Raw genomic sequence first — 25,725 nt, forward strand, 5'->3', positions numbered from 1 at the left:
TACAAGAAGGTATCGAGCATGATCAATTTACAAACCATCCAAATATTTACCTGCAGTGATACTGGGAAACCACAGAAAAACTAAAGGAATGGGGCCCCACACTTACAGAATACTGCTCCAGATCCTAAGCTACTGTGTAATTTGAGATGGTACATGAGAAATAAAAGACCGAAGGGAGTATCGAAGAATGCAATGGATGATACTTGGTATCATATTAAATACTTCATTTGAATAATAAAAGCCTTCATTTGCATCTGATTTAATTTTCTGAAGTGGTTAGAAGGAAGAAGGAAATTGAGGAACTGGGGAATAAAAATTAAGATATAAGCTCTGGAGAGGGGTATAGGAATTTAGAAATCAAACCATAAAGACCCTTAAATGAGAAACCTTGTTGGTCAAATTCGCATTTTCCTAGCTGTGGATTTGCCAGACGAGCCCATACACGTATAAACAAAGTTTATCAGTTTAATTTCACTCTGAAGTAGGCCCTCTTAGTGTTCTTGAATATTTTTACAGTACTGAGAATGGCCACAAATGCAGACAAAGCAGTTATGACATTGACTTTGGCACAGTGATTGAGGAGGAAGAGGAGGAAGAAGAAGAAGAAGAAGAAGAAGAAGGAGAAGGAGAAGGAGAAGGAGAAGAAAATATGCTGATCCAGGGAATTGCTTAGAATGGGAGACAGGTTTAGCCACAAAACTCCGCTAAAGAAAATATTAGTCTTAGAACCCAACGATCACAACTTTCTTCAAATGAACAACAAAACCTTTAATAACTTGTTGAAGGTCTTGCAAATGAGCAAACTTGTTTGTGAAATTTGGTCTCATCTAGCCACGTGTGTCAAGCACACCTGTACACTTACCCACAAAGTTTGTCAATTTAACCCTACTTTTGAAGCAGATGCTTTTTGTGCAGGCCAGTAGTGGGAATTGCAACAAATGCAGATGAAGCATTTCTAACACTGACTCTGGCACTTCATTTAAGGAATAAGTAGTAAAAAAGACACTGGTCCAGAGAATAGTTTAAAACGAGAGAAAAGTACAGACACATGAAAACCTGTTAAAGAAAACGTTACACTCAGAACTTGATGATTACACAAACTTTATGTGGATGAACAGTGAAACTTTCAATAACTACTTTAGAGTTAATTTGTTCTCACAATAAAAAAGCAGATGAAGTATGCGAAATTTTTTCCTCTTCCACTTGGTCCTCCTATAACAGTTCAATAAAATACCACAGCATGCAAACCCATTGCACTCTCACTTGTAGGTTATGAGTAGAATATCAATTTTCTCCTTAACCTCTTCCTGTATAAAATATAGCTGGGAAAGATGCAACACAGCTAACATTTTGGTAATTGCCAGTGCTATTCTGTTCTTACCCTTGATCATAGTTTCCATAGTTGTGAAACTCATGATACACTGAGATAAGCTGCAATAAAACTATTTTTAACTAAACATATGTGGGAAAACATCAACACAAAAAACATTCACCATCTTGTCAAATTTTTGATCAATCAAAATTTCTCTCAAACACATCTAACATGATCTGTGCTTGACCAGCAAGTCAAACAGCACTGTACATGGTCAAATGTTTGGCAAACATAGTAAAGTTTGACAAATTGTTTGTCGTGTCAGGGGGCCTTAAGGCATGCATCAAAAATAAAAAAGGAAATTTCACATTTAGGAGTCATCTTAGATCATGCTAATTACTCTTTTTTAAAACAACAACAAGTTGATCCCCAGAAAAGGAAAAGTTATGCTAACATGCAGTGAAAACCATTTAAAAAATACCAAATTTATTACCTAAGAAACCAAAGCAGGATTTATTATGTTACATATTAATTACTCGCATTCAGACTTTCATGCTTTTAGTGTCTAGAGTGCCAGCATATTCCTGGATAGCCCTAGTTCTGCTCGTAGGCTGACAAGTAAGATGTGCAATGCAGACACTGAAATGGTACACTCTAAGCCCTGTGGCAAAAATGTCAAGATGTAAGAAAAGTGATCATTAACACTATCAGCAAAGGGCAAAATGGCGAGTATATTTCGGCTACATGTTCACAAAAAATTATAGTATCTGTCAGTTAATTGCACACAGTTGTCATCTGGTGAAAATACACTCCTGGAAATGGAAAAAAGAACACATTGACACCGGTGTGTCAGACCCACCATACTTGCTCCGGACACTGCGAGAGGGCTGTACAAGCAATGATCACACGCACGGCACAGTGGATACACCAGGAACCGCGGTGTTGGCCGTCGAATGGCGCTAGCTGCGCAGCATTTGTACACCGCCGCCGTCAGTGTCAGCCAGTTTGCCGTGGCATAAGGAGCTCCATCGCAGTCTTTAACACTGGTAGCATGCCGCGACAGCGTGGACGTGAACCGTATGTGCAGTTGACGGACTTTGAGCGAGGGCGTATAGTGGGCATGCGGGAGGCCGGGTGGACGTACCGCCGAATTGCTCAACACGTGGGGCATGAGGTCTCCACAGTACATCAATGTTGTCGCCAGTGGTCGGCTGAAGGTGCACGTGCCCGTTGACCTGGGACCGGACCGCAGCGACGCACGGATGCACGCCAAGACCGTAGGATCCTACGCAGTGCCGTAGGGGACCGCACCGCCACTTCCCAGCAAATTAGGGACGCTGTTGCTCCTGGGGTATCGGCGAGGACCATTCGCAACCGTCGCCATGAAGCTGGGCTACGGTCCCGCACACCGTTAGGCCGTCTTCCGCTCACGCCCCAACATCGTGCAGCCCGCCTCCAGTGGTGTCGCGACAGGCGTGAATGGAGGGACGAATGGAGACGTGTCGTCTTCAGCGATGAGAGTCGCTTCTGCCTTGGTGCCAATGATGGTCGTATGCGTGTTTGGCGCCGTGCAGGTGAGCGCCACAATCAGGACTGCATACGACCGAGGCACACAGGGCCAACACCCGGCATCATGGTGTGGGGAGCGATCTCCTACACTGGCCGTACACCACTGGTGATCGTCGAGGGGACACTGAATAGTGCACGGTACATCCAAACCGTCATCGAACCCATCGTTCTACCATTCCTAGACCGGCAAGGGAACTTGCTGTTCCAACAGGACAATGCACGTCCGCATGTATCCCGTGCCACCCAACGTGCTCTAGAAGGTGTAAGTCAACTACCCTGGCCAGCAAGATCTCCGGATCTGTCCCCCATTGAGCATGTTTGGGACTGGATGAAGCGTCGTCTCACGCGGTCTGCACGTCCAGCACGAACGCTGGTTCAACTGAGGCGCCAGGTGGAAATGGCATGGCAAGCCGTTCCACAGGACTACATCCAGCATCTCTACGATCGTCTCCATGGGAGAATAGCAACCTGCATTGCTGCGAAAGGTGGATATACACTGTACTAGTGCCGACATTGTGCATGCTCTGTTGCCTGTGTCTATGTGCCTGTGGTTCTGTCAGTGTGATCATGTGATGTATCTGACCCCAGGAATGTGTCAATAAAGTTTCCCCTTCCTGGGACAATGAATTCACGGTGTTCTTATTTCAATTTCCAGGAGTGTAGATAACAGTACAGAGGAAATAATGTCATCCAATAGCCTCCTTTGGATGTTGTGTGCTTTCCCAACATATTTCGTGCCATCTCGCGTAAGTTCACACAATACTCATATTGCAAAAAATTAAAGGGAGACAGAGCCTGGAAAGAAAATGGGATTGCGTGGTCTGATCACTGATAATCCCAACACAGTTTATCAGTTACACAATAAAGTTTATCAGTTACATAAGAAACAGCAATAGTGGAGGTGCTGTACGCTAATGGACTGAGACTGTGCAGATTTGAGAGTATAAACTGGTAAGAAAGTCAGTAAAATGAGAATCTTAAGTATTTTATGAAATATTATTTGCTGTGTCAAATTTCATTCAATGTAGTCTCACTATCACTGAATAGAAATACTGCAGATTTGCAAAGGACACCTGGCATCTGTTTTCTTAGTTATAATTTTAAATGTTAATCATATTTACCAGGGTACTATTAGTTAAGGTCTTTAAACCCAAAGAATTTGGCGGTATCTCATTCCATTCAGAGGAACCTACCCCGTGATTGATAATACACGATTTACTCTACTTAATTTATTTGTTTGTTATATAGCGGTTGGGAAGGGAGTGAGACAGGGTTGTAGCCTGTCCCCAATGTTATTCAATCTGTATATTGAGCACACAGTAAAGCAAACAAAAGAAAAATTCAGAGTAGGTATTAAAGTCCATGGAGAAGAAATAAAAACGTTGAGGTTCGCCGATGACATTGTAATTCTGTCAGAGACAGCAAAGGACCTGGAAGAGCAGTTGAACGGAATGGACAGTGTCTTGAAAGGAGGATATAAGACGAACATCAACAAAAGCAAAACAAGGATAATGGAATGTAGTCGAATTGAGTCGGGTGATGCTGAGGGAATTAGATTAGGAAATGAGACACTTAAAGTAGTAAAGGAGTTTTGCTATTTGAGGAGCAAAATAACTGATGATGGTCGAAGTAGAGAGGATATCAAAAGCAGACTGGCAATGGCAAGGAGAGCGTTTCTGAAGAAGAGAAATTTGCTAACATCGAGTATTGATTTAAGTGTCAGGAAGTAGTTTCTGAAAGTATTTGTATGGAGTGTAGCCATGTATGGAAGTGAGACATGGACGATAAATAGTTTGGACAAGAAGAGAATAGAAGCTTTTGAAATGTGGTGCTACAGAAGAATGCTGAAGATTAGATGGGTAGATCACGTAACTAATGAGGAGGTATTGAATAGAATAGGGGAGAAGAGGAGTTTGTGGCACAACTTGACAAGAAGAAGGGATCGGTTGGTAGGACATATTCTGAGGCTTCAAGGGATCACCAATTTAGTATTGGAGGGCAGCGCGGAGGGTAAAAATCGTAGAGGGAGACCAAGAGATGAATACACTAAGCAGGTTCAGAAGGACGTAGGTTGCAGTAAGTACTGGGAGATGAAGAAGCTTGCACAGGATAGAGTAGCATGGAGAGCTGCATCAAACCAGTCTCAGGACTGAAGACAACAAACAAACAAACATATCCCCCCCCCCTCCCTAGTCTCTTTGGGAGACCAAAACACATGGCAGTCACAAAGCAATACAGCACATGACATTAAATATTGAAAATCAATTGAGATTAATACTCAGAATCATAGTTATCAATGGTAACACCTGTTCCATAGATAACATATAAACTTGAATTTGTCATGTTGCAAAGTGACACACTGATAGTGAGTCACATTGTTTTTCACTTTGTCACGAGCTAAAGATGACTTTACATGAAGACTTCAGTCAACTGTACTTGTGACAGTGTTTCCTTCAAACATTTAATGCGCTAATTAATGCTTTCCTCCTCTGGTCACATGTAAAGGCTGTTTGTAGCAACTTAGTTAGCATCCAGTCACTCATGGATGAGACAGGAACTGAAATTTAGCATAGCAAAGCAAAAAGCAGAAATGCTTAACTCTGTTTTTAAATATTCCTTTACAAAGGAAATCTCCAGACTACTGCCCCAATTTAGGCCACATAGCACTGACAAGATGAGTTAAGTAAATTTCACTGTCGGCGACATTGAGAAACAGCTGAAATAATTAAAACTGAAGCTACAGGGGCTGGTGAAATCCCTATCAGATTTATACTAAAATTTGCAGTTGAGCAAGCCCCTTTGTCAACTATAATCAGTTGCAGAACCTTTGAACAAAACACAATGCCCAGTATTTGGAAAACAGCACAAGTCACACACATTTACAAGAAGGGTAGTAGATGTGATCCACAAACTTCCATCCAGTTTATGTTTGACACTGATATGTTGTTGAATCTTAGTGCATATTCTCAAGTCAAACATAATAAGGTATCTCCCATAGAATTATCTTCTTGATGCCAACCGGCATAGATTCTGAAAACTTAGACCTTGTGAAACCAAACTCGCACTTTTCTCATATAACATACTGAAAGCTTTCAATCAAGACAGTAAATGCAGCATTTCTGGATTTCCAAATGATTATAAAAAATATGATTGTATGGAGTATCAAGTGAAATTTGTGACTGGATTGACTGTTTTTGGTAGAGAGAACACAGCTAGTTATCTTGCTGCTCATATTGCTAATTAAGGACTTTGCAGACAACAATAATATTCAGACTTTTTGAAAACAAGGATGATACTATTGCAAATATTGTCATTTTTGTCATTTTAGATGGACTCATGTTGTTTTGATTGGTGTTCGTATATTTGGAGTGTTTCCAGGATGTCTAGTTTTTTGCCTTTAGGCTGGATATGTAGGATGCTGATACTTGTGTTGTTAACATGGTGTTTTGTTTCACGCAGGTTGATGGCTATTGCTGAAGTGTGGCATTTTTTTGTTTTTTAGTGCTGCCATGTGTTCTTTAAACCTAATCTCAAATGATCTAACTGTCTGGCCTATGTAGAAGCAGTCACAGTCCAAACATTAATTTTGTACACACCTGTGTGATGAAGTGTGTTGATGTTGTGAGGTAGCTTCCATCCAATCTTGTCTGTGATAAAGAATACACTTATGCTTTTTCAGTCTAAGACATTGGCAATCTGATATCAAATATACCTAGAAAGGGGATTGTATGGAAGATGTTGTCTTTTTTTTTTTTTGTGATATGATCGTGTTGCCACTATCGAGTGTTTTAGGGTGTCTACTCTGGAGCTCTTATAATCATTTGCAATAGCTACTTGTTTTATTATTTCAATTTCTTGTACGCATTTATCTTCATAGAGTGGTAGTTGGATAGCTATACTGATCATGTATCGGAATGTTGCCATTATGTGGCTGTGGGATGACAGTAGTTGTGGACTGTGGTATGTGTTGTGGTAGGCTCCCGATAAATTTCAAACTTATTCTGTTATTCTTTATTTTAATGGTATGGTCTAAAAAATTTATACTGACACCTGCTTGGTGATCAACTGAGAATTTTATGTTTTCATGGGAGTTGTTGAATAATTGGTTCAACTCACTGATGTCACCTTCTGTGTCATTGATTAAAATGATGGTATCACCTACATATCTGTAGTAGTACATGATATTTTTGAGGAGGTGGTGATTGGAATTCGGGAGTCTTCCAAATTACTTAAAAATATTTCAGTTAACAATCCAGAAAGGTTTGAGCCCACTACCAAGCCATATGTTTGTTTGTAGATTTTTATGAGTAAATTTGAAATAGTTTTGTGAAAGAGTTAATTTGAGCAGGTCCATTAGTTCAGTAATGTGAGTTGTAGGGATTATGTTTTTGTGCTTTTGCAGCTTGGCTGTAATTATCTGTAGTGTGGGATCTATTTGCACAGATGAGTAAAAGGTTTTGTATGTCAAATGAGGCAAGTGTGGCTCCATCAGGAACTTCTATGCTTTTGTCATGTTATGTGAATTCCTTATGTGTTTTTAAGTGTTCTCTTATTACTGAATGTGTATGCTTCTTTGAGAATTTTGAAGTACATTTTGTTGAGTTTGAATGTTGAGCTGTTTTTGAGAATTTTGAAGTACATTTTGTTGAGTTTGAATGTTGAGCTGTTCCTACAGTTCACTATAGGCCTGATGGAGGTCGCATTTTTGTGTATTTTTGATTGTGATCCAAGACAGGGTGCATGTGGGCTTATTGTTACAAGGTTTCTTGTGATTCTTGGATGGGGAGTAGGAAGTTCATGTTATTTGAAATGAGTGTAATTTTTTTTGTATTCTGGCTGTTTGATCTCTATGTATTTCTGTTGCGTTGTTGGCTTGGAAGAAGTCTAAAGCTTTTTCTGTGTATGTTGCTTGGTTCATTACAACAGTTGTATTACCCTTGTCAGCTCTTACAATTATAGCATTACTCATGTTTAATTTAGTCTTAATGGTACGTGTAAGAGCTTCTTCTCTTTTCTTGTATACTGGGAGTAGTTTTACAGTTTCCTTCTCAATAATTTCATTAATTTTGTGGCAGGCTGCTATTCCATAGTTTTGTTTCTTAAAGGCGATGGTTGAAATCTGTGTGACACTAGTGATGAGCTTCTCTTGGTCTTATGGTCCTGTGGAGCTTGAATGTTGTGTTTTGATGCTTTGCAGAGTAGTGTCTTTTCTTCTGCAGTGAATACTATGTTGGTATTGGTGAAGAAAGGTGTGTAGGATGTGTGTTTCCTACAACTTTTTTGGTATAATTTGAGGGGGCAACTGTTGTTTTATAAGATAAACTAGCTTTTTCTTCTGTGTGGCTTTTGTTTTCTGTATGATGAACTCTGTGTACAGGGCTATTACAAATGATTGAAGCGATTTCATAAATTCACTGTAACTCCATTCATTGACATATGGTCACGACACACTACAGACACGTAGAAAAACTCAAAGTTTTGTTCGGCTGAAGCCGCACTTCAGGATTCTGCCGCCAGAGCACTCGAGAGCACAGTTAGACAAAATGGCGACAGGAGCCGAGAAAGTGTATGTCGTGCTTGAAATGCACTCACATCAGTCAGTCATAACGGTGCAACGACACTTCAGGACGAAGTTCAACAAAGATCCACCAACTGCTAACTCCATTCGGCGATGGTATGCACAGTTTAAAGCTTCTGGATGCCTCTGTAAGGGGAAATCAATGGGTCAGCCTGCAGTGAGCGAAGAAACGGTTGAACGCGTGCTGGCAAGTCTCACGCGTAGCCCACGGTAGAAGTCGACGAATAAAGCAAGCAGGGAGCTAAACGTACCACAGCCAACGGTTTGGAAAATCTTATGGAAAAGGCTAAAGCAGAAGCCTTACCGTTTACAATTGCTACAAGCCCTTACACCCGATGACAAAGTCAAACGCTTTGAATTTTCGGCGCGGTTGCAACACCTCATGGAAGAGGATGCGTTCAGTGCAAAACTTGTTTTCAGTGATGAAGCAACATTTTTTCTTAATGGTGAAGTGAACAGACACAATGTGCGAATCTGGGCGGTAGAGAATCCTCACGCATTCGTGCAGCAAATTCGCAATTCACCAAAAGTTAATGTGTTTTGTGCAATCTCACGGTTTAAAGTTTACGGCCCCTTTTTCTTCTGCGAAAAAAACGTTACAGGACACGTGTATCTGGACATGCTGGAAAATTGGCTCATGCCACAACTGGAGACCGACAGCGCCGACTTCATCTTTCAACAGGATGGTGCTCCACCGCACTTCCATCATGATGTTCGGCATTTCTTAAACAGGAGATTGGAAAACCGATGGATCGGTCGTGGTGGAGATCATGATCAGCAATTCATGTCATGGCCTCCACGCTCTCCCGACTTAACCCCATGCGATTTCTTTCTGTGAGGTTATGTGAAAGATTCAGTGTTTAAACCTCCTCTACCAAGAAACGTGCCAAAACTGCGAGCTCGCATCAACGATGCTTTCGAACTCATTGATGGGGACATGCTGCGCCGAGTGTGGGAGGAATTTGATTATCGGCTTGATGTCTGCCGAATCACTAAAGGGGCACATATCGAACATTTGTGAATGCCTAAAAAAACTTTTTGAGTTTTTGTATGTGTGTGCAAAGCATTGTGAAAATATCTCAAATAATAAAGTTATTGTAGAGCTGTGAAATCGCTTCAATCATTTGTAATAACCCTGTACTTTCTGACTTTTTCGGTTATGGAATCTTATTCTGGTCTAGGAAGCAATTTTCCCAGTTGTAATTCTGCATTATAAACCTGTGCACTGAACATTTGCTTTTTAATATAAGGTACTTTTAGTTCATTTTTCACCCAGAGCTTCTGTGCATTTTCCAGTGTGGTTTTTTTCCGGTTGTTGTGTTTGTTTTGACATTAATCTTACCATAATTTGGAATGACGTTATTTTTAAGACAATTTCTATTGAAGCGAATATGCTATGTTGTCACTGCAAGCTTCTCTATGATGTTTTTTGTACTCGAAATGTTCGCATAGTGTAATCATCGGTGGAGACTTTAATCATCCAACAATCAGTTGGGAAAATTATAGTTTTGTTAGTGTTGTAAGTAATAAGAAATCCTGTGGAACAATACTAAATGCCTATTCTGAAAACTACCTACAAGAGATAGTTTGGAACCCCACTCATCACGGAAATATATTGAATCTAATGGCAACAAATAAACCTGAGCTCTTTGAGAAATCCACATCTGAACTGGTATCAGTGACCACAAGGCAGTTGCAGCAACAAAGTACAAAGACCATCTAAAACAAGTAGAAAGATAAACTTGTTCAGTAAACTAGGTAAGAAATCAGTAGTATCTTATCTCAATGAGGAACCTGAAACTTTCAGCACAGGGCATGTGCATGTAGGAGAACTATGATTCAACTTTAAGATAATAATTGACCATGCACTGGATAGATATGTACCCAATAGATCATCAGTTCATAATGGGAGATATCCTCCACGGTATACAGTCACTGTAAAGAACTTCTAAATAAACAGAGCCTGCTGCATAATGGTGTAATACAAAGCAGATGACTATAGATAGAAAGACGTTGAATGAAACACATTTGGCTGTCAAGAGAGCAGTGCGTGAAGCCTTCAATGACTACCCTAGCAGAATATTGTCAAATGATTTTTCACAAAAGAACGAGAGAGGAACTGAAATTGAAGGTAGCAAACCAATGACTGAAGTGCTTCATTCTGCTTTCAAATGGTCCTTTACATAGGAAAACCCAGGAGGATTTCCCTAATTTAATCCTCGTACCACTGAAAAGATGAGTGAAATAAGTGTTAGTGTCAGTTGTGTTGAGACACAGCTAAAATTGTTAAAATTGAATGAAGCCCCAGGACGCAATAGAATCCCTAGCAGATTCTTTAATGGATTTGTGACTGAGTTAGCCCCTGTTCTAACTATAATCTATTATAGATACCTTGAACAAAAAACTGTGCCCAGTAGCTGGAAGAAGCACAGGTGTGTATAAGAAGAGTAGTAGAAGAGATCCACAAAACTACCATCCAATATCCTCCTCAACATCGATGTGCTGTAGAATCTTATAACACATTCTGAGCTTAAGCATAATGAGATATCTTTATCAGAATGACCACCTCCATGTCAAACAGCACGGATTCCAAAAACAATGATTATGTGAAACATAACTCACACTTTTCTTACATGACATACTGAAGGTTTTGGATCATGGCAGATAGATAAATGTAGTATTTCTCGATTTCTGAAAACCATTTGACTCAGTACAACAGCTATGCTTATATTCAAAAGTATGACCATATTGGGTATCAAATGAAATTTGTGGCTGGACTTGCTACGGAGAGCACAGCACGTCACCTAAGATGAATAGTCATCTTCAGCTGTAGAAGTAACTTCAGCTTTGTCCCAGGAAAGTTTGTTGGGACCCTTGCTGTTCATGTTGTATATTAACGACCTTGCATACAACATTAATAGTAACCATAGACATTTTGCAGATGTTGCATCTATAATTAAGTACTTTGTGAAAGATCCTGTATATATATTCTGTCAGATCTTGATAAAATTTCAAAGTGGTGCAAAACTTGGCAACTTGCTTTAACTGTACAAAAAAGCAAAATTGAGCAATTAACAAAAAACAACATAGTATCCCATGAGTATATCAATGAGTGTGGAGTATGCTGGTCTCCCATCAGGTGCCTCCCCAGGTGGCGGATAGGGGAATGCTCACCAGATTGATGGGTACTGGGGAAATAAAATACCCAAGGTGGACCAAAACCAGCAACTGCTGTCTTGTAGTATGATACTGGCTTATCGAAAGCTGAGGGAGTTAACCCTGAAAGAAAATCCTCAATTACATTAGGCCTAGCAAGCCAGTAAAAGAGCTTATTTGCAGTTGCTTTCAAGACACATAAGAGCCTCAGAACGCGATCAACTCGATTAAGATACCAGCATGAGCATGCTCATGTCAGGGATGATGGTTTACGGCCTGATGATAGACAGAGTCTTGCAAAAATCCCGGAGAAGACTTACACGGATTGGGATTATCAACTTACTCAACCTCACAGGAAAATGTGAAGAACTAGTGGACCCTATGGAAAGGAGAAAATTAATGACACTGGAGATGTGTGAAACAAAATAGAAAGGCATGAAGAAATTATGGAAACAGCACAGACTGTATTGCCATGGAAATAACAAAGAGGTGAAGAATGGTGTAGGTTTCATCATGAATGAAGATCTAGGAGGAGTCACTGACATTCAGTACATTAGTGAGAGAATAATAAAGATGACTGTACATTTAGGGAAGGAGAAACTAACTTTAGTACAGGTGTATGCGCCTCAAACTGGATGTTGGTAAGAGGATAAGAACCAGTTTCTTGAAGATTTGGAAAAAGTCATTAGTAAAGATCATTATAGGAGACCTATGCACAGATTGGGACAGATAGAACAGGATATGAGAATGTAATGGGACCGCATGGATGTGGTAGAAGAAATATAGAAGGTGAGCATCCCCTTGACTTCTGTATGAGGAATGGGTTAGTGGTGAAAAGTAGTTGGTTTGAGAAGAGAGAGAGCCATAAGATAATACGATACAGTTGGAATGGATTACAAAAGACTAATTGATTATGTCATCACAGATGAAGAAATGAGTAGAATGGTAACTGATGTCAGAGTAATCCCTAGTGAGAGCCTTGACAGTAATCACTGTCATGTGCCAAAAGTACAGAACAAGAAAATGCAAAAAATCAAAGTATGGGAACTCCAGAAAACAGAGAAGAGAGCTGAATATCAGAACTGGATAAAATCCCCATTACCAAGAGATGAAAGGAAAATCGGAGAGGCAGAATGGACCAGACTAAGGTACACATTAGTAAAGGAAGCCACTGAAGTTTGTGGAAAGACAAGATGAAGACAAGCGAGAAGGAAACACCTTGGTGGAATGAAAGTGTGAGAACAATAATCAGGGAAAGAGATCTCTTCAGGAAAAATGAGGGATCGGGAGAAAAATAAACCAGAACTTATCAGAGATGAGGCAAAGATCAGAAACCTCGAACAAATGTACCGAATCAAGAAACTGGAAGTTAAAAGAATGGTTGCAGAAGAAAAGACCAAGGCATGGAAGATATTCACTTAGGAGTTGGAGGAGGACAGTGGAGGCAGTAAGAAACTGTTGCATATGGTTAGCAGAGGTAAAAGGAAACCAATGGATACCATGAAAGCACTTGAAGACGGAAATGGAAATATGGTTAGGACAGAAAGTGACATGAGAGAGGTCCTGAAAAAACCATTCTGACCACCTATTAAATAGATCAGTTGAAGAACCAAATACAGAACTGGAAATCCACACTTACAATGAGGAAACTCCCATCACCTGGACAGAAACAGAGGCAACCTTAAAATCTATGCCTAAAGGAAAATCTTCAGGTGCAGATGAAGTGAACGCAGACATGATAAAGTCAGAAAGTATCCGAGGCATACAGTGGCTGTGCCGAGTACTTAATGCCATATGGGCAGATAACAAAATACATACGGACTGGAGCAATGGTGTAATAATTCCCCTGTTCAAGAAAAGTAGCAGGTGGAAACCCACGAACTATAGAAGAGTAACCCTATTGTCTCGTGGGCTGCAAATACTTGAGAAGATCATAGAAAAGAGACTGAGAACCACATCTATCATAGAACCACAGCTGGAGGAGGAACAATATGGCTTCAGAAGTAACAGATCAACAATAGATCTAATTTTTAGCATCCGCATATTAATTGAAAAGTATTGGGAGAAAGGCATGAATCTGGTCATTGTATTCCCGGATATAGAAAAAGCCTATGATAGTGTTTAAGAGATAAGATCTGGGAATGTCCGAGGAAAAAGAACGTGCCTGAAGGACTAATAAGAAAAATTCAGATGTTGTACAAAGACTGTACCAGCTGTGCACAAATTGGGGAAGGACGATCATCATGGTTTGAGACCAAGAGTGGAGTTAAGCAAGAAAGTGCACTGTCACCACTACTATTCATCACCGTTATGGATATTATAATGAAGAAAGTCGAGGAGAAATCAGGAGAACTGAATGTGATGCCATCACGATGTGGGGCGAAACTGAAGAGGAAGTACAGATCAGACTCGATGAATGGAAATCTTGGTTCCAGAAATATAACCACAACATCAGCAAGAACATGACAGGGGTGATGGCAGTCAACAGAGAAGGACAACCAGCATGTGTAAAACTAGGAGACCACCAATTAGAGTGTGTGGACTGTTTTCCTTACCTTGGAATTGTAATCTCCAGTGATAATTTGGTCAGAAATGAAATCACCAACAGAGTGCAAAAAGGATCTGAATTCTACCAACAAGTAAGATCACTTTTATGGGATGACTTGATTCCAAAACCAGCCAAACTGATGTTTAATGTCTATTTCATACCAATACTGACCTATGGTATTGAAAAATGTACCCTCACAAAAAGAGAATCATTCAGAGATGAAATTTCTTACTTCCACCATCCAGAAGACTAAGATGGACAAGTTAAGGAATGAGGAGGTGAGGAAAGAAGCTGGAATAAAGACATCCCTATTAGATCGAATCAGTGCATCTAGACTTCTATGGCACGGGCTGATGTGAATGGAGCCAACTAGAACAACCAAAATAAATTTGGAAAGACAGATGGATGGGAAAAGACCTCAAGGAAGACCTCGAATCCAATGGATGGACTTGATTAAGGCTGATCTAGTGACCACAGGATGGGCAGTCAATGATGTTCTCCATGAACACATGTATTTGGACAGGACAAAGAGGAAGAAGCTCATTACCAGTACCCGGGAAACTGGAACTGTTAAATGATGATGATGATTATGATTACGATGATGATCAATGAGTCATTGTTGGATTCGGTCAGCTCATACATATACCTGGGTGTAACACTTTGTAGGTAGGTATATGGAATGCAATGATCACATAGGCTCAGTCGTGGGTGAAGCAGGTAGTAGACATCAGTTTATTAGAAGAATACAAGCAAAATGCAAAAAGTCTACAAAGAAGATTGCTCAAAACTCACTCGTGTGAGACATTCTACAATGTTGCTCGAATATGTGGGGCCTGTACCAAATAGGACTAACTGGGGATATTGAGCATATACAGAGGAGGGCAGTACAAATGGCCACAGGTTTGTTTGGTCCATGGGAGAGTGTCATAGAGATACTGAAGAAGCTGATCTGGCAGACTCTTGAAGATAGATGTAAACTACCCTGAGAAAGTTCACTAACAAAGTTTACCCCAGATATACTACAACCCCCTATTTATCGTTCACATAGGGATTATGAGGATATGATTAGAATAATTACAGTGTGCACAAAGGCATTCAAACAATCACTGTTCCCACAATCCATATATGAACTGAATGTGAAGAAACCCTAGTAACTAGTACAATGGGCCACACCCTCTGTCACGCACTTCTTGGTGGTTTGCACAACTCTCATGAGTTGCTTATTTGTGTACGACTTGTACTGTTCAATCAAATGTTTACCAAGAAAACACAGAAGAAATGAGATAGTAATAGAGCATTATCATTACTAACAAACAGTAAAGCTTTCAGCAAATTTAAAATTGAACAAAGTGTGTCACTTGCTGTCACATCACTGTGTCAAAACGCAGGACTACAGATCTGTGGAATTGGAATTTTTACTGCAGAAGTGTAACAGTAACAAGATCAATAAAAGAAATCTGAATCAGAACAACCTATCTTCGATTAAGTTTCGAAATGCCTTGTACCAAGTGATGACACAATTCACCGGATCAAAAGTTTCGCCAGCGAGATGATGAATTTATAAGAAATGGGATGCAGCGTTCCAAGCTTTTGTCAAATATTTCGATACAAGGGTTTACTCTGAAAATTTCTATATTCCAATAGTCAATGCTTCTTTATTTCAACCACAGAGTAAATTATTTACAGGAAAAAAGTCAAAATTAAAACATTAATAAAGGCTCCAATTCACTAAAAATAAAAGACTTTGGAAACACAGAAAATTACAATGAAGCAGAAAAACTTGACTACCAACATTTAAATTCAGGATGCAAAGAAACTAAGAAAGCTACATTCGGTATCATTCCCTTAACTCAGATTTATGTGTTCTCTCTTTTATCCTTTAGAAATATGCTGTTACCAAAAGAGTGTTGGAAGGATCTTCCTTTCTTCTTTGCAGCACATATTTCAATGTCACACTCATTATAGTACATACTCTATAACACAGTGTGATTTGTTGCCTACTTGTCTGCTGACTTACACAATCACGAACATATCTATAAGCAAAAGTATGTCTGCATAACATATACACTGCACATAAAAATGCTGCAATGCACAGGACACTAAAAGACAATAAAAGAAAAGAAAAGAAATCACACTGAAGGGAAGAAGGTACACCACGAGGACGACGCTATGAATTGCTACAACATACTGTAACAACTGCAAATAAAGATAGTATGTAAGACATATTTAAATTAAGATATTCTGAAATTATAATTACAAAACCATATTTAAATTAAGATATTCTGAAATTATAATTACAAAACCAGTCATCTAAAAAATATGGTTTTACAAGAAAAGCCACAGTAATATGCTACGATACCTGAACATCCGTGTTTGGAACTTCATTAATTTCGAAGGCACAATAATCACCCGAATCTGAATCTTTGTTCATTAACTGTTGTACATTCTCAGACATTACAGGTGTCTGTGGATTGCTCTGAATTAGATTTTTAATTGAATCTCTTATCTTACTAACTGTTTCATGATGCCTGTTTAAACCATCTTCAAGCTCTTTCAAACGATCTCCAATTCTTATCCACTTATTCTGAAAATTAAAGTACAGTGTAGTGGTCAATTATTGTGCAATGGCAGTACCATTCAACAAGTTATTGCGACTATTTCTGAAATCATGTTTGAAAATTTACTAACATTCTTACAAAAAACACATGACTTCTATTTGAGAAAGTGTACTGTTCTTTATCACAAACTAGTCTACCACTGAAAGATTATACAAATAATAAAATAGTAATCACAAACAATAGAATAGTAATCACGAAGCATTATTTCAAATTATGTTCAAATAATTTATATACATTACAAAGATCCTATCATGGATGACATTACACACAGACATAAAGATAGCTCTTAAAGGTCAAAACAATGAGTTACAAAATTTTGAAGATCACCACTAACAAAATCCAGAGTGCACTTGTGCACTGGACTATGCTGGACATATACTGAAACTTGAATACATTTTTTAGTTTCTGTTCAGCTATCAAGTCTAACTATGTATTTCACAACTGTTTTGATAGACTAGTAGGGATCTATATCTCTGTCTCCACTTTAGGTATCTAGGAACACAAATAATAGACATATTGGAATAAAACTGGTCACTACTGCATTATCAGGCAGCACCTTTAAAACCCCATCCATTATGTAAACTCAAAACGTTTCTCTTTCCATGTGACTTTGTTTAAGATTTTAAGTGTTTTCAGATGTTTTCAAAATTGATGTTTTAGGCAAAAATAACTGATCATTCATGCTATTTAACTTAAAGCACAAAAACTAGATGTAGTGTACACCACAGATGCAAATGAAGCGCCACAAGCCATTTCATGTTTTGTACATTCAGAAAATGTCTTTGTATACAGACAAATCTGGTACAAAAAATTTGCAGATTGTATGGCCTCAAACACTGAAGTTGTGGGTTTATACTGCACCTATTTACCTGCAGTTCACTGGCACATATGATAACAGCTGTTCCAATGGTAGAAGACTATTTCTACAAACTGCACAACCTACAATCTTGGCAAATACTGGACTCTGAATTCTAAGAGTACCCAAGTTTTTTATGATGCCAGTAACTGACTCAGACTTAATATACACTCCTGGAAATTGAAATAAGAACACCGTGAATTCATTGTCCCAGGAAGGGGAAACTTTATTGACACATTCCTGGGGTCAGATACATCACATGATCACACTGACAGAACCACAGGCACATAGACACAGGCAACAGAGCATGCACAATGTCGGCACTAGTACAGTGTATATCCACCTTTCGCAGCAATGCAGGCTGCTATTCTCCCATGGAGACGATCGTAGAGATGCTGGATGTAGTCCTGTGGAACGGCTTGCCATGCCATTTCCACCTGGCGCCTCAGTTGGACCAGCGTTCGTGCTGGACGTGCAGACCGCGTGAGACGACGCTTCATCCAGTCCCAAACATGCTCAATGGGGGACAGATCCGGAGATCTTGCTGGCCAGGGTAGTTGACTTACACCTTCTAGAGCACGTTGGGTGGCACGGGATACATGCGGACGTGCATTGTCCTGTTGGAACAGCAAGTTCCCTTGCCGGTCTAGGAATGGTAGAACGATGGGTTCGATGACGGTTTGGATGTACCGTGCACTATTCAGTGTCCCCTCGACGATCACCAGTGGTGTACGGCCAGTGTAGGAGATCGCTCCCCACACCATGATGCCGGGTGTTGGCCCTGTGTGCCTCGGTCGTATGCAGTCCTGATTGTGGCGCTCACCTGCACGGCGCCAAACACGCATACGACCATCATTGGCACCAAGGCAGAAGCGACTCTCATCGCTGAAGACGACACGTCTCCATTCGTCCCTCCATTCACGCCTGTCGCGACACCACTGGAGGTGTCCCTAATTTGCTGGGAAGTGGCGGTGCGGTCCCCTACGGCACTGCGTAGGATCCTACGGTCTTGGCGTGCATCCGTGCGTCGCTGCGGTCCGGTCCCAGGTCGACGGGCACGTGCACCTTCCGCCGACCACTGGCGACAACATCGATGTAGTGTGGAGACCTCACGCCCCACGTGTTGAGCAATTCAGCGGTACATCCACCCGGCCTCCCGCATGCCCACTATACGCCCTCGCTCAAAGTCCGTCAACTGCACATACGGTTCACGTCCACGCTGTCGCGGCATGCTACCAGTGTTAAAGACTGCGATGGAGCTCCGTATGCCACGGCAAACTGGCTGACACTGACGGAGGCGATGCACAAATGCTGCGCAGCTAGCGCCATTCGACGGCCAACACCGCGGTTCCTGGTGTGTCCGCTGTGCCGTGCGTGTGATCATTGCTTGTACAGCCCTCTCGCAGTGTCCGGAGCAAGTATGGTGGGTCTGACACACCGGTGTCAATGTGTTCTTTTTTCCATTTCCAGGAGTGTATTTGATAACAAGCCTGCACCTTCCTCCATTTTATGGTAATAGATAGTATGGGTGAAGATAAAACAGACAATGCAAAAAGTAGATCTTAGATACCTGTGATAAAGTTTGTTGTTGTTGTGGTCTTCAGTCCTGAGACTGGTTTGATGCAGCTCTCCATGCTACTCGATCCTGTGCAAGCTTCTTCATCTCCCAGTACCTACTGCAACCTACATCCTTCTGAATCTGCTTAGTGTATTCATCTCTTGGTCTCCCTCTACGATTTTTACCCTCCATGCTGCCCTCCAATGCTAAATTGGTGATCCCTTCATGCCTCAGAACATGTCCTACCAACCGATCCCTTCTTCTAGTTAAGTTGTGCCACAAACTTCTCTTCTCCCCAATCCTATTCAATAATTCCTCATTAGTTATATGATCTACCCATCTCATCTTCAGCATTCTTCTGTAGTACCACATTTCGAAAGCTTCTATTCTCTTCTTGTCCAAACTAGTTATCGTCCATGTTTCACTTCCATATATGGCTACGCTCCAAACAAATACTTTCAGAAACGACTTCCTGACACTTAAATCTATACTCGATGTTAACAAATTTCTCTTCTTCAGAAACGCTTTCCTTGCCATTGCCAGTCTACATTTGATATCCTCTCTACTTCGACCATCATCAGTTATTTTGCACCCCAAATAGCAAAACTCCTTTACTACTTTAAGTGTCTCATTTCCTAATCTAATTCCCTCAGCATCACCTGACTTAATTCGACTACATTCCATTATCCTCGTTTTGCTTTTGTTGATGTTCATCTTATACCCTCCTTTCATGACACTGTCTATTCTGTTCAACTGCTCTTCCAAGTCCTTTGCTGTCTCTGACATAATTACAATGTCATCGGCGAACCTCAAAGTTTTTATTTCTTCTCCATGGATTTTAATACCTACTCTGAATTTTTCTTTTGTTTCCTTTACTGCTTGCTCAATATACAGATTGAATAACATCAGGGATAGGCTACAACCCTGTCTCACTCCCTTCCCAACCACTGCTTCCCTTTCATGCCCCTCGACTCCTATAACTGCCATCTGGTTTCTGTACAAATTGTAAGTAGCCTTTTGCTCCCTGTATTTTACCCCTGCCACCTTCAGAATTTGAAAGAGAGTATTCTAGTCAACATTGTGAAAAGCTTTCTCTAAGTCCACAAATGCTAGAAACGTAGGTTTGCCTTTCCTTAATCTAGCTTCTAAGATAAGTCGTAGGGTCAGTATTGCCTCGCGTATTCCAATATTTCTACGGAATCCAAACTGATCTTCCCCGAGGTCAGGTTCTACCAGTTTTTCCATTCGTCTGTAGAGAATACGCGTTAGTATTTTGCATCCGTGACTTATTAAACTGATAGTTCGGTAATTTTCACATCTGTCAGCACCTGCATTCTTTGGGATCGGAATTATTATATTCTTCTTGAAGTCTAAGGGTATTTCGCCTGTCTCATACATCTTGCTCACCAGATGGTAGAGTTTTATCAGGACTGGCTCTCCCAAGGTCGTCAGTAGTTCTAATGGAATGTTGTCTACTCCCGGGGCCTTGTTTCGACTCAGGTGATAAAGTGACAGCAAATTATCAATTTGTTGCCCACATCTTTCCCTATTTTTCTAAAAACTGTAGATGGTTATTAAATTTCATGACTCTTAAGCAATACACTAAGTAGTGGATCCACAAATTCACCCCTTTGAGGCCCAGAAATGTAATCTCTTTACTCTGTTAACTTCACATTATCTACAACAATACATATTAAAACAATAATACAATGAATATAATAGAGGGAAACATTCCATGAGGGAAAAATATATCTAAAAACAAAGATGATGTGACTTACCATACAAAAGTGCTGGCAGGTCGATAGACACACAAACAAACACAAACATACACACAAAATTCAAGCTTTCGCAACCAACGGTTGCTTCATCAGGAAACAGGGAAGGAGAGGGAAAGACGAAAGGATGTGGGTTTTACGGGAGAGGGTAAGGAGTCATTCCAATCCCGGGAGCGGAAAGACTTACCTTAAGGCGAAAAAAGGACAGGTATACACTCGCACACACACCCATATCCAACCGCACATACACAGACACAAGCAGACATTTGTAAAGGCAAAGAGTTTCGGCAGAGATGTCAGTCGAGGGAGAAGTACAGAGGCAAAGATGTTGTTGAAAGACAGGTGAGGTATGAGCGGCGGCAACTTGAAATTAACGGAGGTTGAGGCCTGGTGGATAACGAGAAGAGAGGATATACTGAAGGGCAAGTTCCCATCTCCGGAGTTCTGACAGGTGGTGTTAGTGGGAAGTATCCAGATAACCCGGACCGTGTAACACTGTGCCAAGATGTGCTGGCCGTGCACCAAGGCATGTTTAGCCACAGGGTGATCCTCATTACCAACAAACACTGTCTGCCTGTGTCCATTCATGCGAATGGACAGTTTGTTGCTGGTCATTCCCACATAGAAAGCTTCACAGTGTTGGCAGGTCAGTTGGTAAATCACATGGGTGCTTTCACACGTGGCTCTGCCTTTGATCGTGTACACCTTCCGGGTTACAGGACTGGAGTAGGTGGTGGTGGGAGGGTGCATTGGACAGGTTTTATACCAGGGGCAGTTACAAGGGTAGGAGCCAGAGGGTAGGGAAGTTGGTTTGGGGATATCATAGGATGAACTCAGAGGTTACGAAGGTTAGGTGGACGGTGGAAAGACACTCTTGGTGGAGTGGGGAGGATTTCGTGAAGGATGGATCTCATTTCAGGGCAGGATTTGAGGAAGTCGTATCCCTGCTGGAGAGCCACATTCAGAGTCTGATCCAGTCCCGGAAAGTATCCTGTCACAAGTGGGGGCACTTTTGGGGTTCTTCTGTGGGAGGTTCTGTGTTTGAGGGTATGAGGAAGTGGCTCTGGTTATTTGCTTCTGTACCAGGTCGGGAGGGTAATTGCGGGATGGGAAAGCTGTTTTCAGGTTGTTGGTGTAATGGTTCAGGGATTCCGGACTGGAGCAGATTCGTTTGCCACGAAGACCTAGGCCGTATGGAAGGGACCGTTTGATGTGGAATGGGTGGCAACTGTCATAATGGAGGTACTATTGCTTGTTGGTGGGTTTGATGTGGACGGACGTGTGAAGCTGGCCATTGGACAGATGGAGGTCAACATCAAGGAAGGTGGCATGGGATTTGGAGTAGGACCAGGTGAATCTGATGGAACCAAAGGAGTTGAGGTTGGAGAGAAAATTCTGGAGTTCTTCTTCACTGTAAGTCCAGATCATGAAGATGTCATCAATAAATCTGTACCAAACTTTGGGTTGGCAGGCCTGGGTAACCAAGAAGGCTTCCTCTAAGCGACCCATGAATAGGTTGGTGTACGAAGGGGCCATCCTGGTACCCATGGCTGTTCCCTTTAATTGTTGGTATGTCAGGCCTTCAAAAGTGAAGAAGTTGTGGGTCAGGATGAAGGTGGCTAAGGTAATGAGGTAAGAGGTTTCCACATCAAACGGTCCCTTCCATACAGCCTAGGTCTTCGTGGCAAACGAATCTGCTCCAGTCCGGAATCCCTGAACCATTACACCAACAACCTGAAAACAGCTTTCCCATCCTGCAATTACCCTCCCGACCTGGTACAGAAGCAAATAACCAGAGCCACTTCCTCATACCCTCAAACCCAGAACCTCCCACAGAAGAACCCCAAAAGTGCCTCACTTGTGACAGGATACTTTCCGGGACTGGATCAGACTCTGAATGTGGCTCTCCAGCAGGGATACGACTTCCTCAAATCCTGCCCTGAAATGAGATCCATCCTTCATGAAATCCTCCCCACTCCACCAAGAGTGTCTTTCCGCCATCCACCTAACCTTCGTAACCTCTTAGTTCATCCCTATGAAATCCCCAAACCACCTTCCCTACCTTCTGGCTCCTACCCTTGTAACTGCCCCTGGTGTAAAACCTGTCCAATGCACCCTCCCACCACCACCTACTCCAGTCCTGTAACCCGGAAGGTGTACACGATCAAAGGCAGAGCCACGTGTGAAAGCACCCATGTGATTTACCAACTGACCTGCCTACACTGTGAAGCTTTCTATGTGGGAATGACCAGCAACAAACTGTCCATTCGCATGAATGGACACAGGCAGACAGTGTTTGTTGGTAATGAGGATCACCCTGTGGCTAAACATGCCTTGGTGCACGGCCAGCACATCTTGGCACTGTGTTACACCGTCCGGGTTATCTGGATACTTCCCACTAACACCACCTGTCAGAACTCCGGAGATGGGAACTTGCCCTTCAGTATATCCTCTCTTCTCGTTATCCACCAGGCCTCAACGTCCGCTAATTTCAAGTTGCCGCCGCTCATACCTCACCTGTCTTTCAACAACATCTTTGCCTCTGTACTTCTGCCTCGACTGACATCTCTGCCGAAACTCTTTGCCTTTACAAATGTCTGCTTGTGTCTGTGTATGTGCGGTTGGATATGGGTGTGTGTGCGAGTGTATACCTGTCCTTTTTTCGCCTTAAGGTAAGTCTTTCCGCTCCCGGGATTGGAATGACTCCTTACCCTCTCCCTTAAAACCCACATCCTTTCATCTTTCCCTCTCCTTCCCTGTTTCCTGATGAAGCAACCGTTGGTTGCGAAAGCTTGAATTTTGTGTGTATGTTTGTGTTTGTGTGTCTATCAACCTGCCAGCGCTTTTGTATGGTAAGTCACATCATCTTTGTTTTTAGATATACAATAATACAATGAAATTCACTTAAAGCGGGATTCAATTAAATAAAGCATCATCACAAGATTGCCTCTCTTCATACTACATGTAACTATCAATATATCATATTAATCTGACCAACAATTCAGTATTTCTTGCCATTATTCCAGCATTGAGTTCACCTCAACACATTGAATGCCAATTCTAATTATTCAAACAGTTCAGGTTTTCTTGGGTGTAATTCAATGGTGCATCCTAAAAAGTGAGTGTCAAGAAGGTATACCTCCATCAATCACAGTCACAATTGCAAGGTGACTTTTATGAGCATTTTTATACAGTGCTTACTGTAGCAGACTCCTGTGCAATAAAGAGAATAGTAGTAGTAGTAGTAGTAGTAGTAGTAGTAGTACAAATTTCAGCTTCAGCCTTTTTGTACTGCTGGGTGTGCAGTATGATACATGGCAGTTCCTTTGAAAATTGGGAGCCACATATTAGATGATGATATGTGTTTAATAGGACTAAACATCTTCATTATCTGCCCCTCGTTGCACTGAAAGTTCATGTAAAATGATGTGGAACGAGAAAAGGAGAACTGGCAGATCCACGGTCTGTGACCTTTTTGTCATGATTGAAAATTTGCATAAAAGTATTTTAACCCCTTAACTTAATCATTTATATTTCAAATTATGTTAAAAAAATTATATACATGAAAAAAATCCCACCATGAATGACATTACACACAGACATATAAAGATAGCTCTTAAAGCTCAAAACAATGAGTTACAAAATTTTGAAGATCACCATTAACAAAACCCTGAATCCACTTGTGCACTGGACTATGCTGGACATATACTAAAACTTGAATTCATTTTTTAGTTTCTGTTCAGCTATGAAGTCTAACTATGTATTTCACAACTGTTCCCTGTGAACATAAATCATGTAGGAGCTGGCTGGAGCACAGTGGATGTATTTACCTCATACCATTGGCGAACACTTGTCACTCAACTGATGAAGTGTTGTCACGTTTATAGTCTCTAATGAGGCAACATCACATTCTGCTTCACTTTCTGAGCCACTAAATTCAGTGTCAAACTCAGGATATAGGCACCTTTTCTTAAAGCACTGCCTAAACAACAATACACGAGAGAGACTGAAAGCAAACATTTTGTCGTCAAGCATCCAAAGCTGCAAACAGTAAAGACGATATCTAGGGGCAACCACCTCGACCAAACTACAACAGCCAGGTTACAGATGTAGGGCCAGATGCTCTCTAGTGGCCAAAGATTTAACTATAATTGTTGAAATGGACATGAGCTGAATTTTATTTTTTCGAAAGTCTGTTCTTAAGTTGCCCAAGTATACTTTGGATCTTAAGTTTCTGCCAAAATAACAAAAGTGAGATAATTTGGGGTTTTATGTTAAGGGGTCAAGTCAAATAGTCAAAAGTGAGATAAATCGCAGGTAGCTAAAAACTGTAACTGGTTGCTGAAGGATGTTCCAAGATGTACCATCACAATAAGTACTACTAATAGGGGGTATAAAAAGAAGACTCTACACACTACATATAAAATTGGAGAAAGTAACTGAAGGCCACCCTGGACACACACAACTTCAAGATATCCTCATCCCACAGCCACCATTGACATCAAACTTTGGGATCCACTAATTTTGTTATAAAATCCAATCCCTTCAGGAAATGTACGACTGTCAGCTACTATCCCTTCATCTGCCAGTATCTGGGTCTGGGTGGTAAACAGGTTGATGGCTCATCTCATATCAGCCAGAAGGATAAAATCTGTGAGAATATGAACAATTGTGAGACGATTACCATAGCTGTATTGGAGGGGAGGGGGAGTCCTCTTGACATAAAAGGGACTTGTGGCCTATACGCAGACAGCT

At 41.1% G+C, this 25,725-nt stretch overlaps 1 protein-coding gene across 2 annotated transcripts in view; it reads right to left on the minus strand.

Moving 5' to 3' along the window:
* LOC124582178 (alpha-mannosidase 2) overlaps nucleotides 1–25,725 on the minus strand; it is a 199,248-nt gene that overhangs the window by 140,082 nt on the left and 33,441 nt on the right. For both annotated transcript variants that reach the window (XM_047131307.1, XM_047131310.1), the window contains exon 3: nucleotides 16,523–16,747. In XM_047131307.1, the coding sequence (XP_046987263.1) occupies nucleotides 16,523–16,747 (225 nt within the window). The remainder of the gene's footprint in view (nucleotides 1–16,522; nucleotides 16,748–25,725) is intronic.

Source organism: Schistocerca americana, chromosome 1 (assembly GCF_021461395.2).
Source record: "Schistocerca americana isolate TAMUIC-IGC-003095 chromosome 1, iqSchAmer2.1, whole genome shotgun sequence".
Lineage (NCBI taxonomy): Eukaryota > Metazoa > Arthropoda > Insecta > Orthoptera > Acrididae > Schistocerca > Schistocerca americana.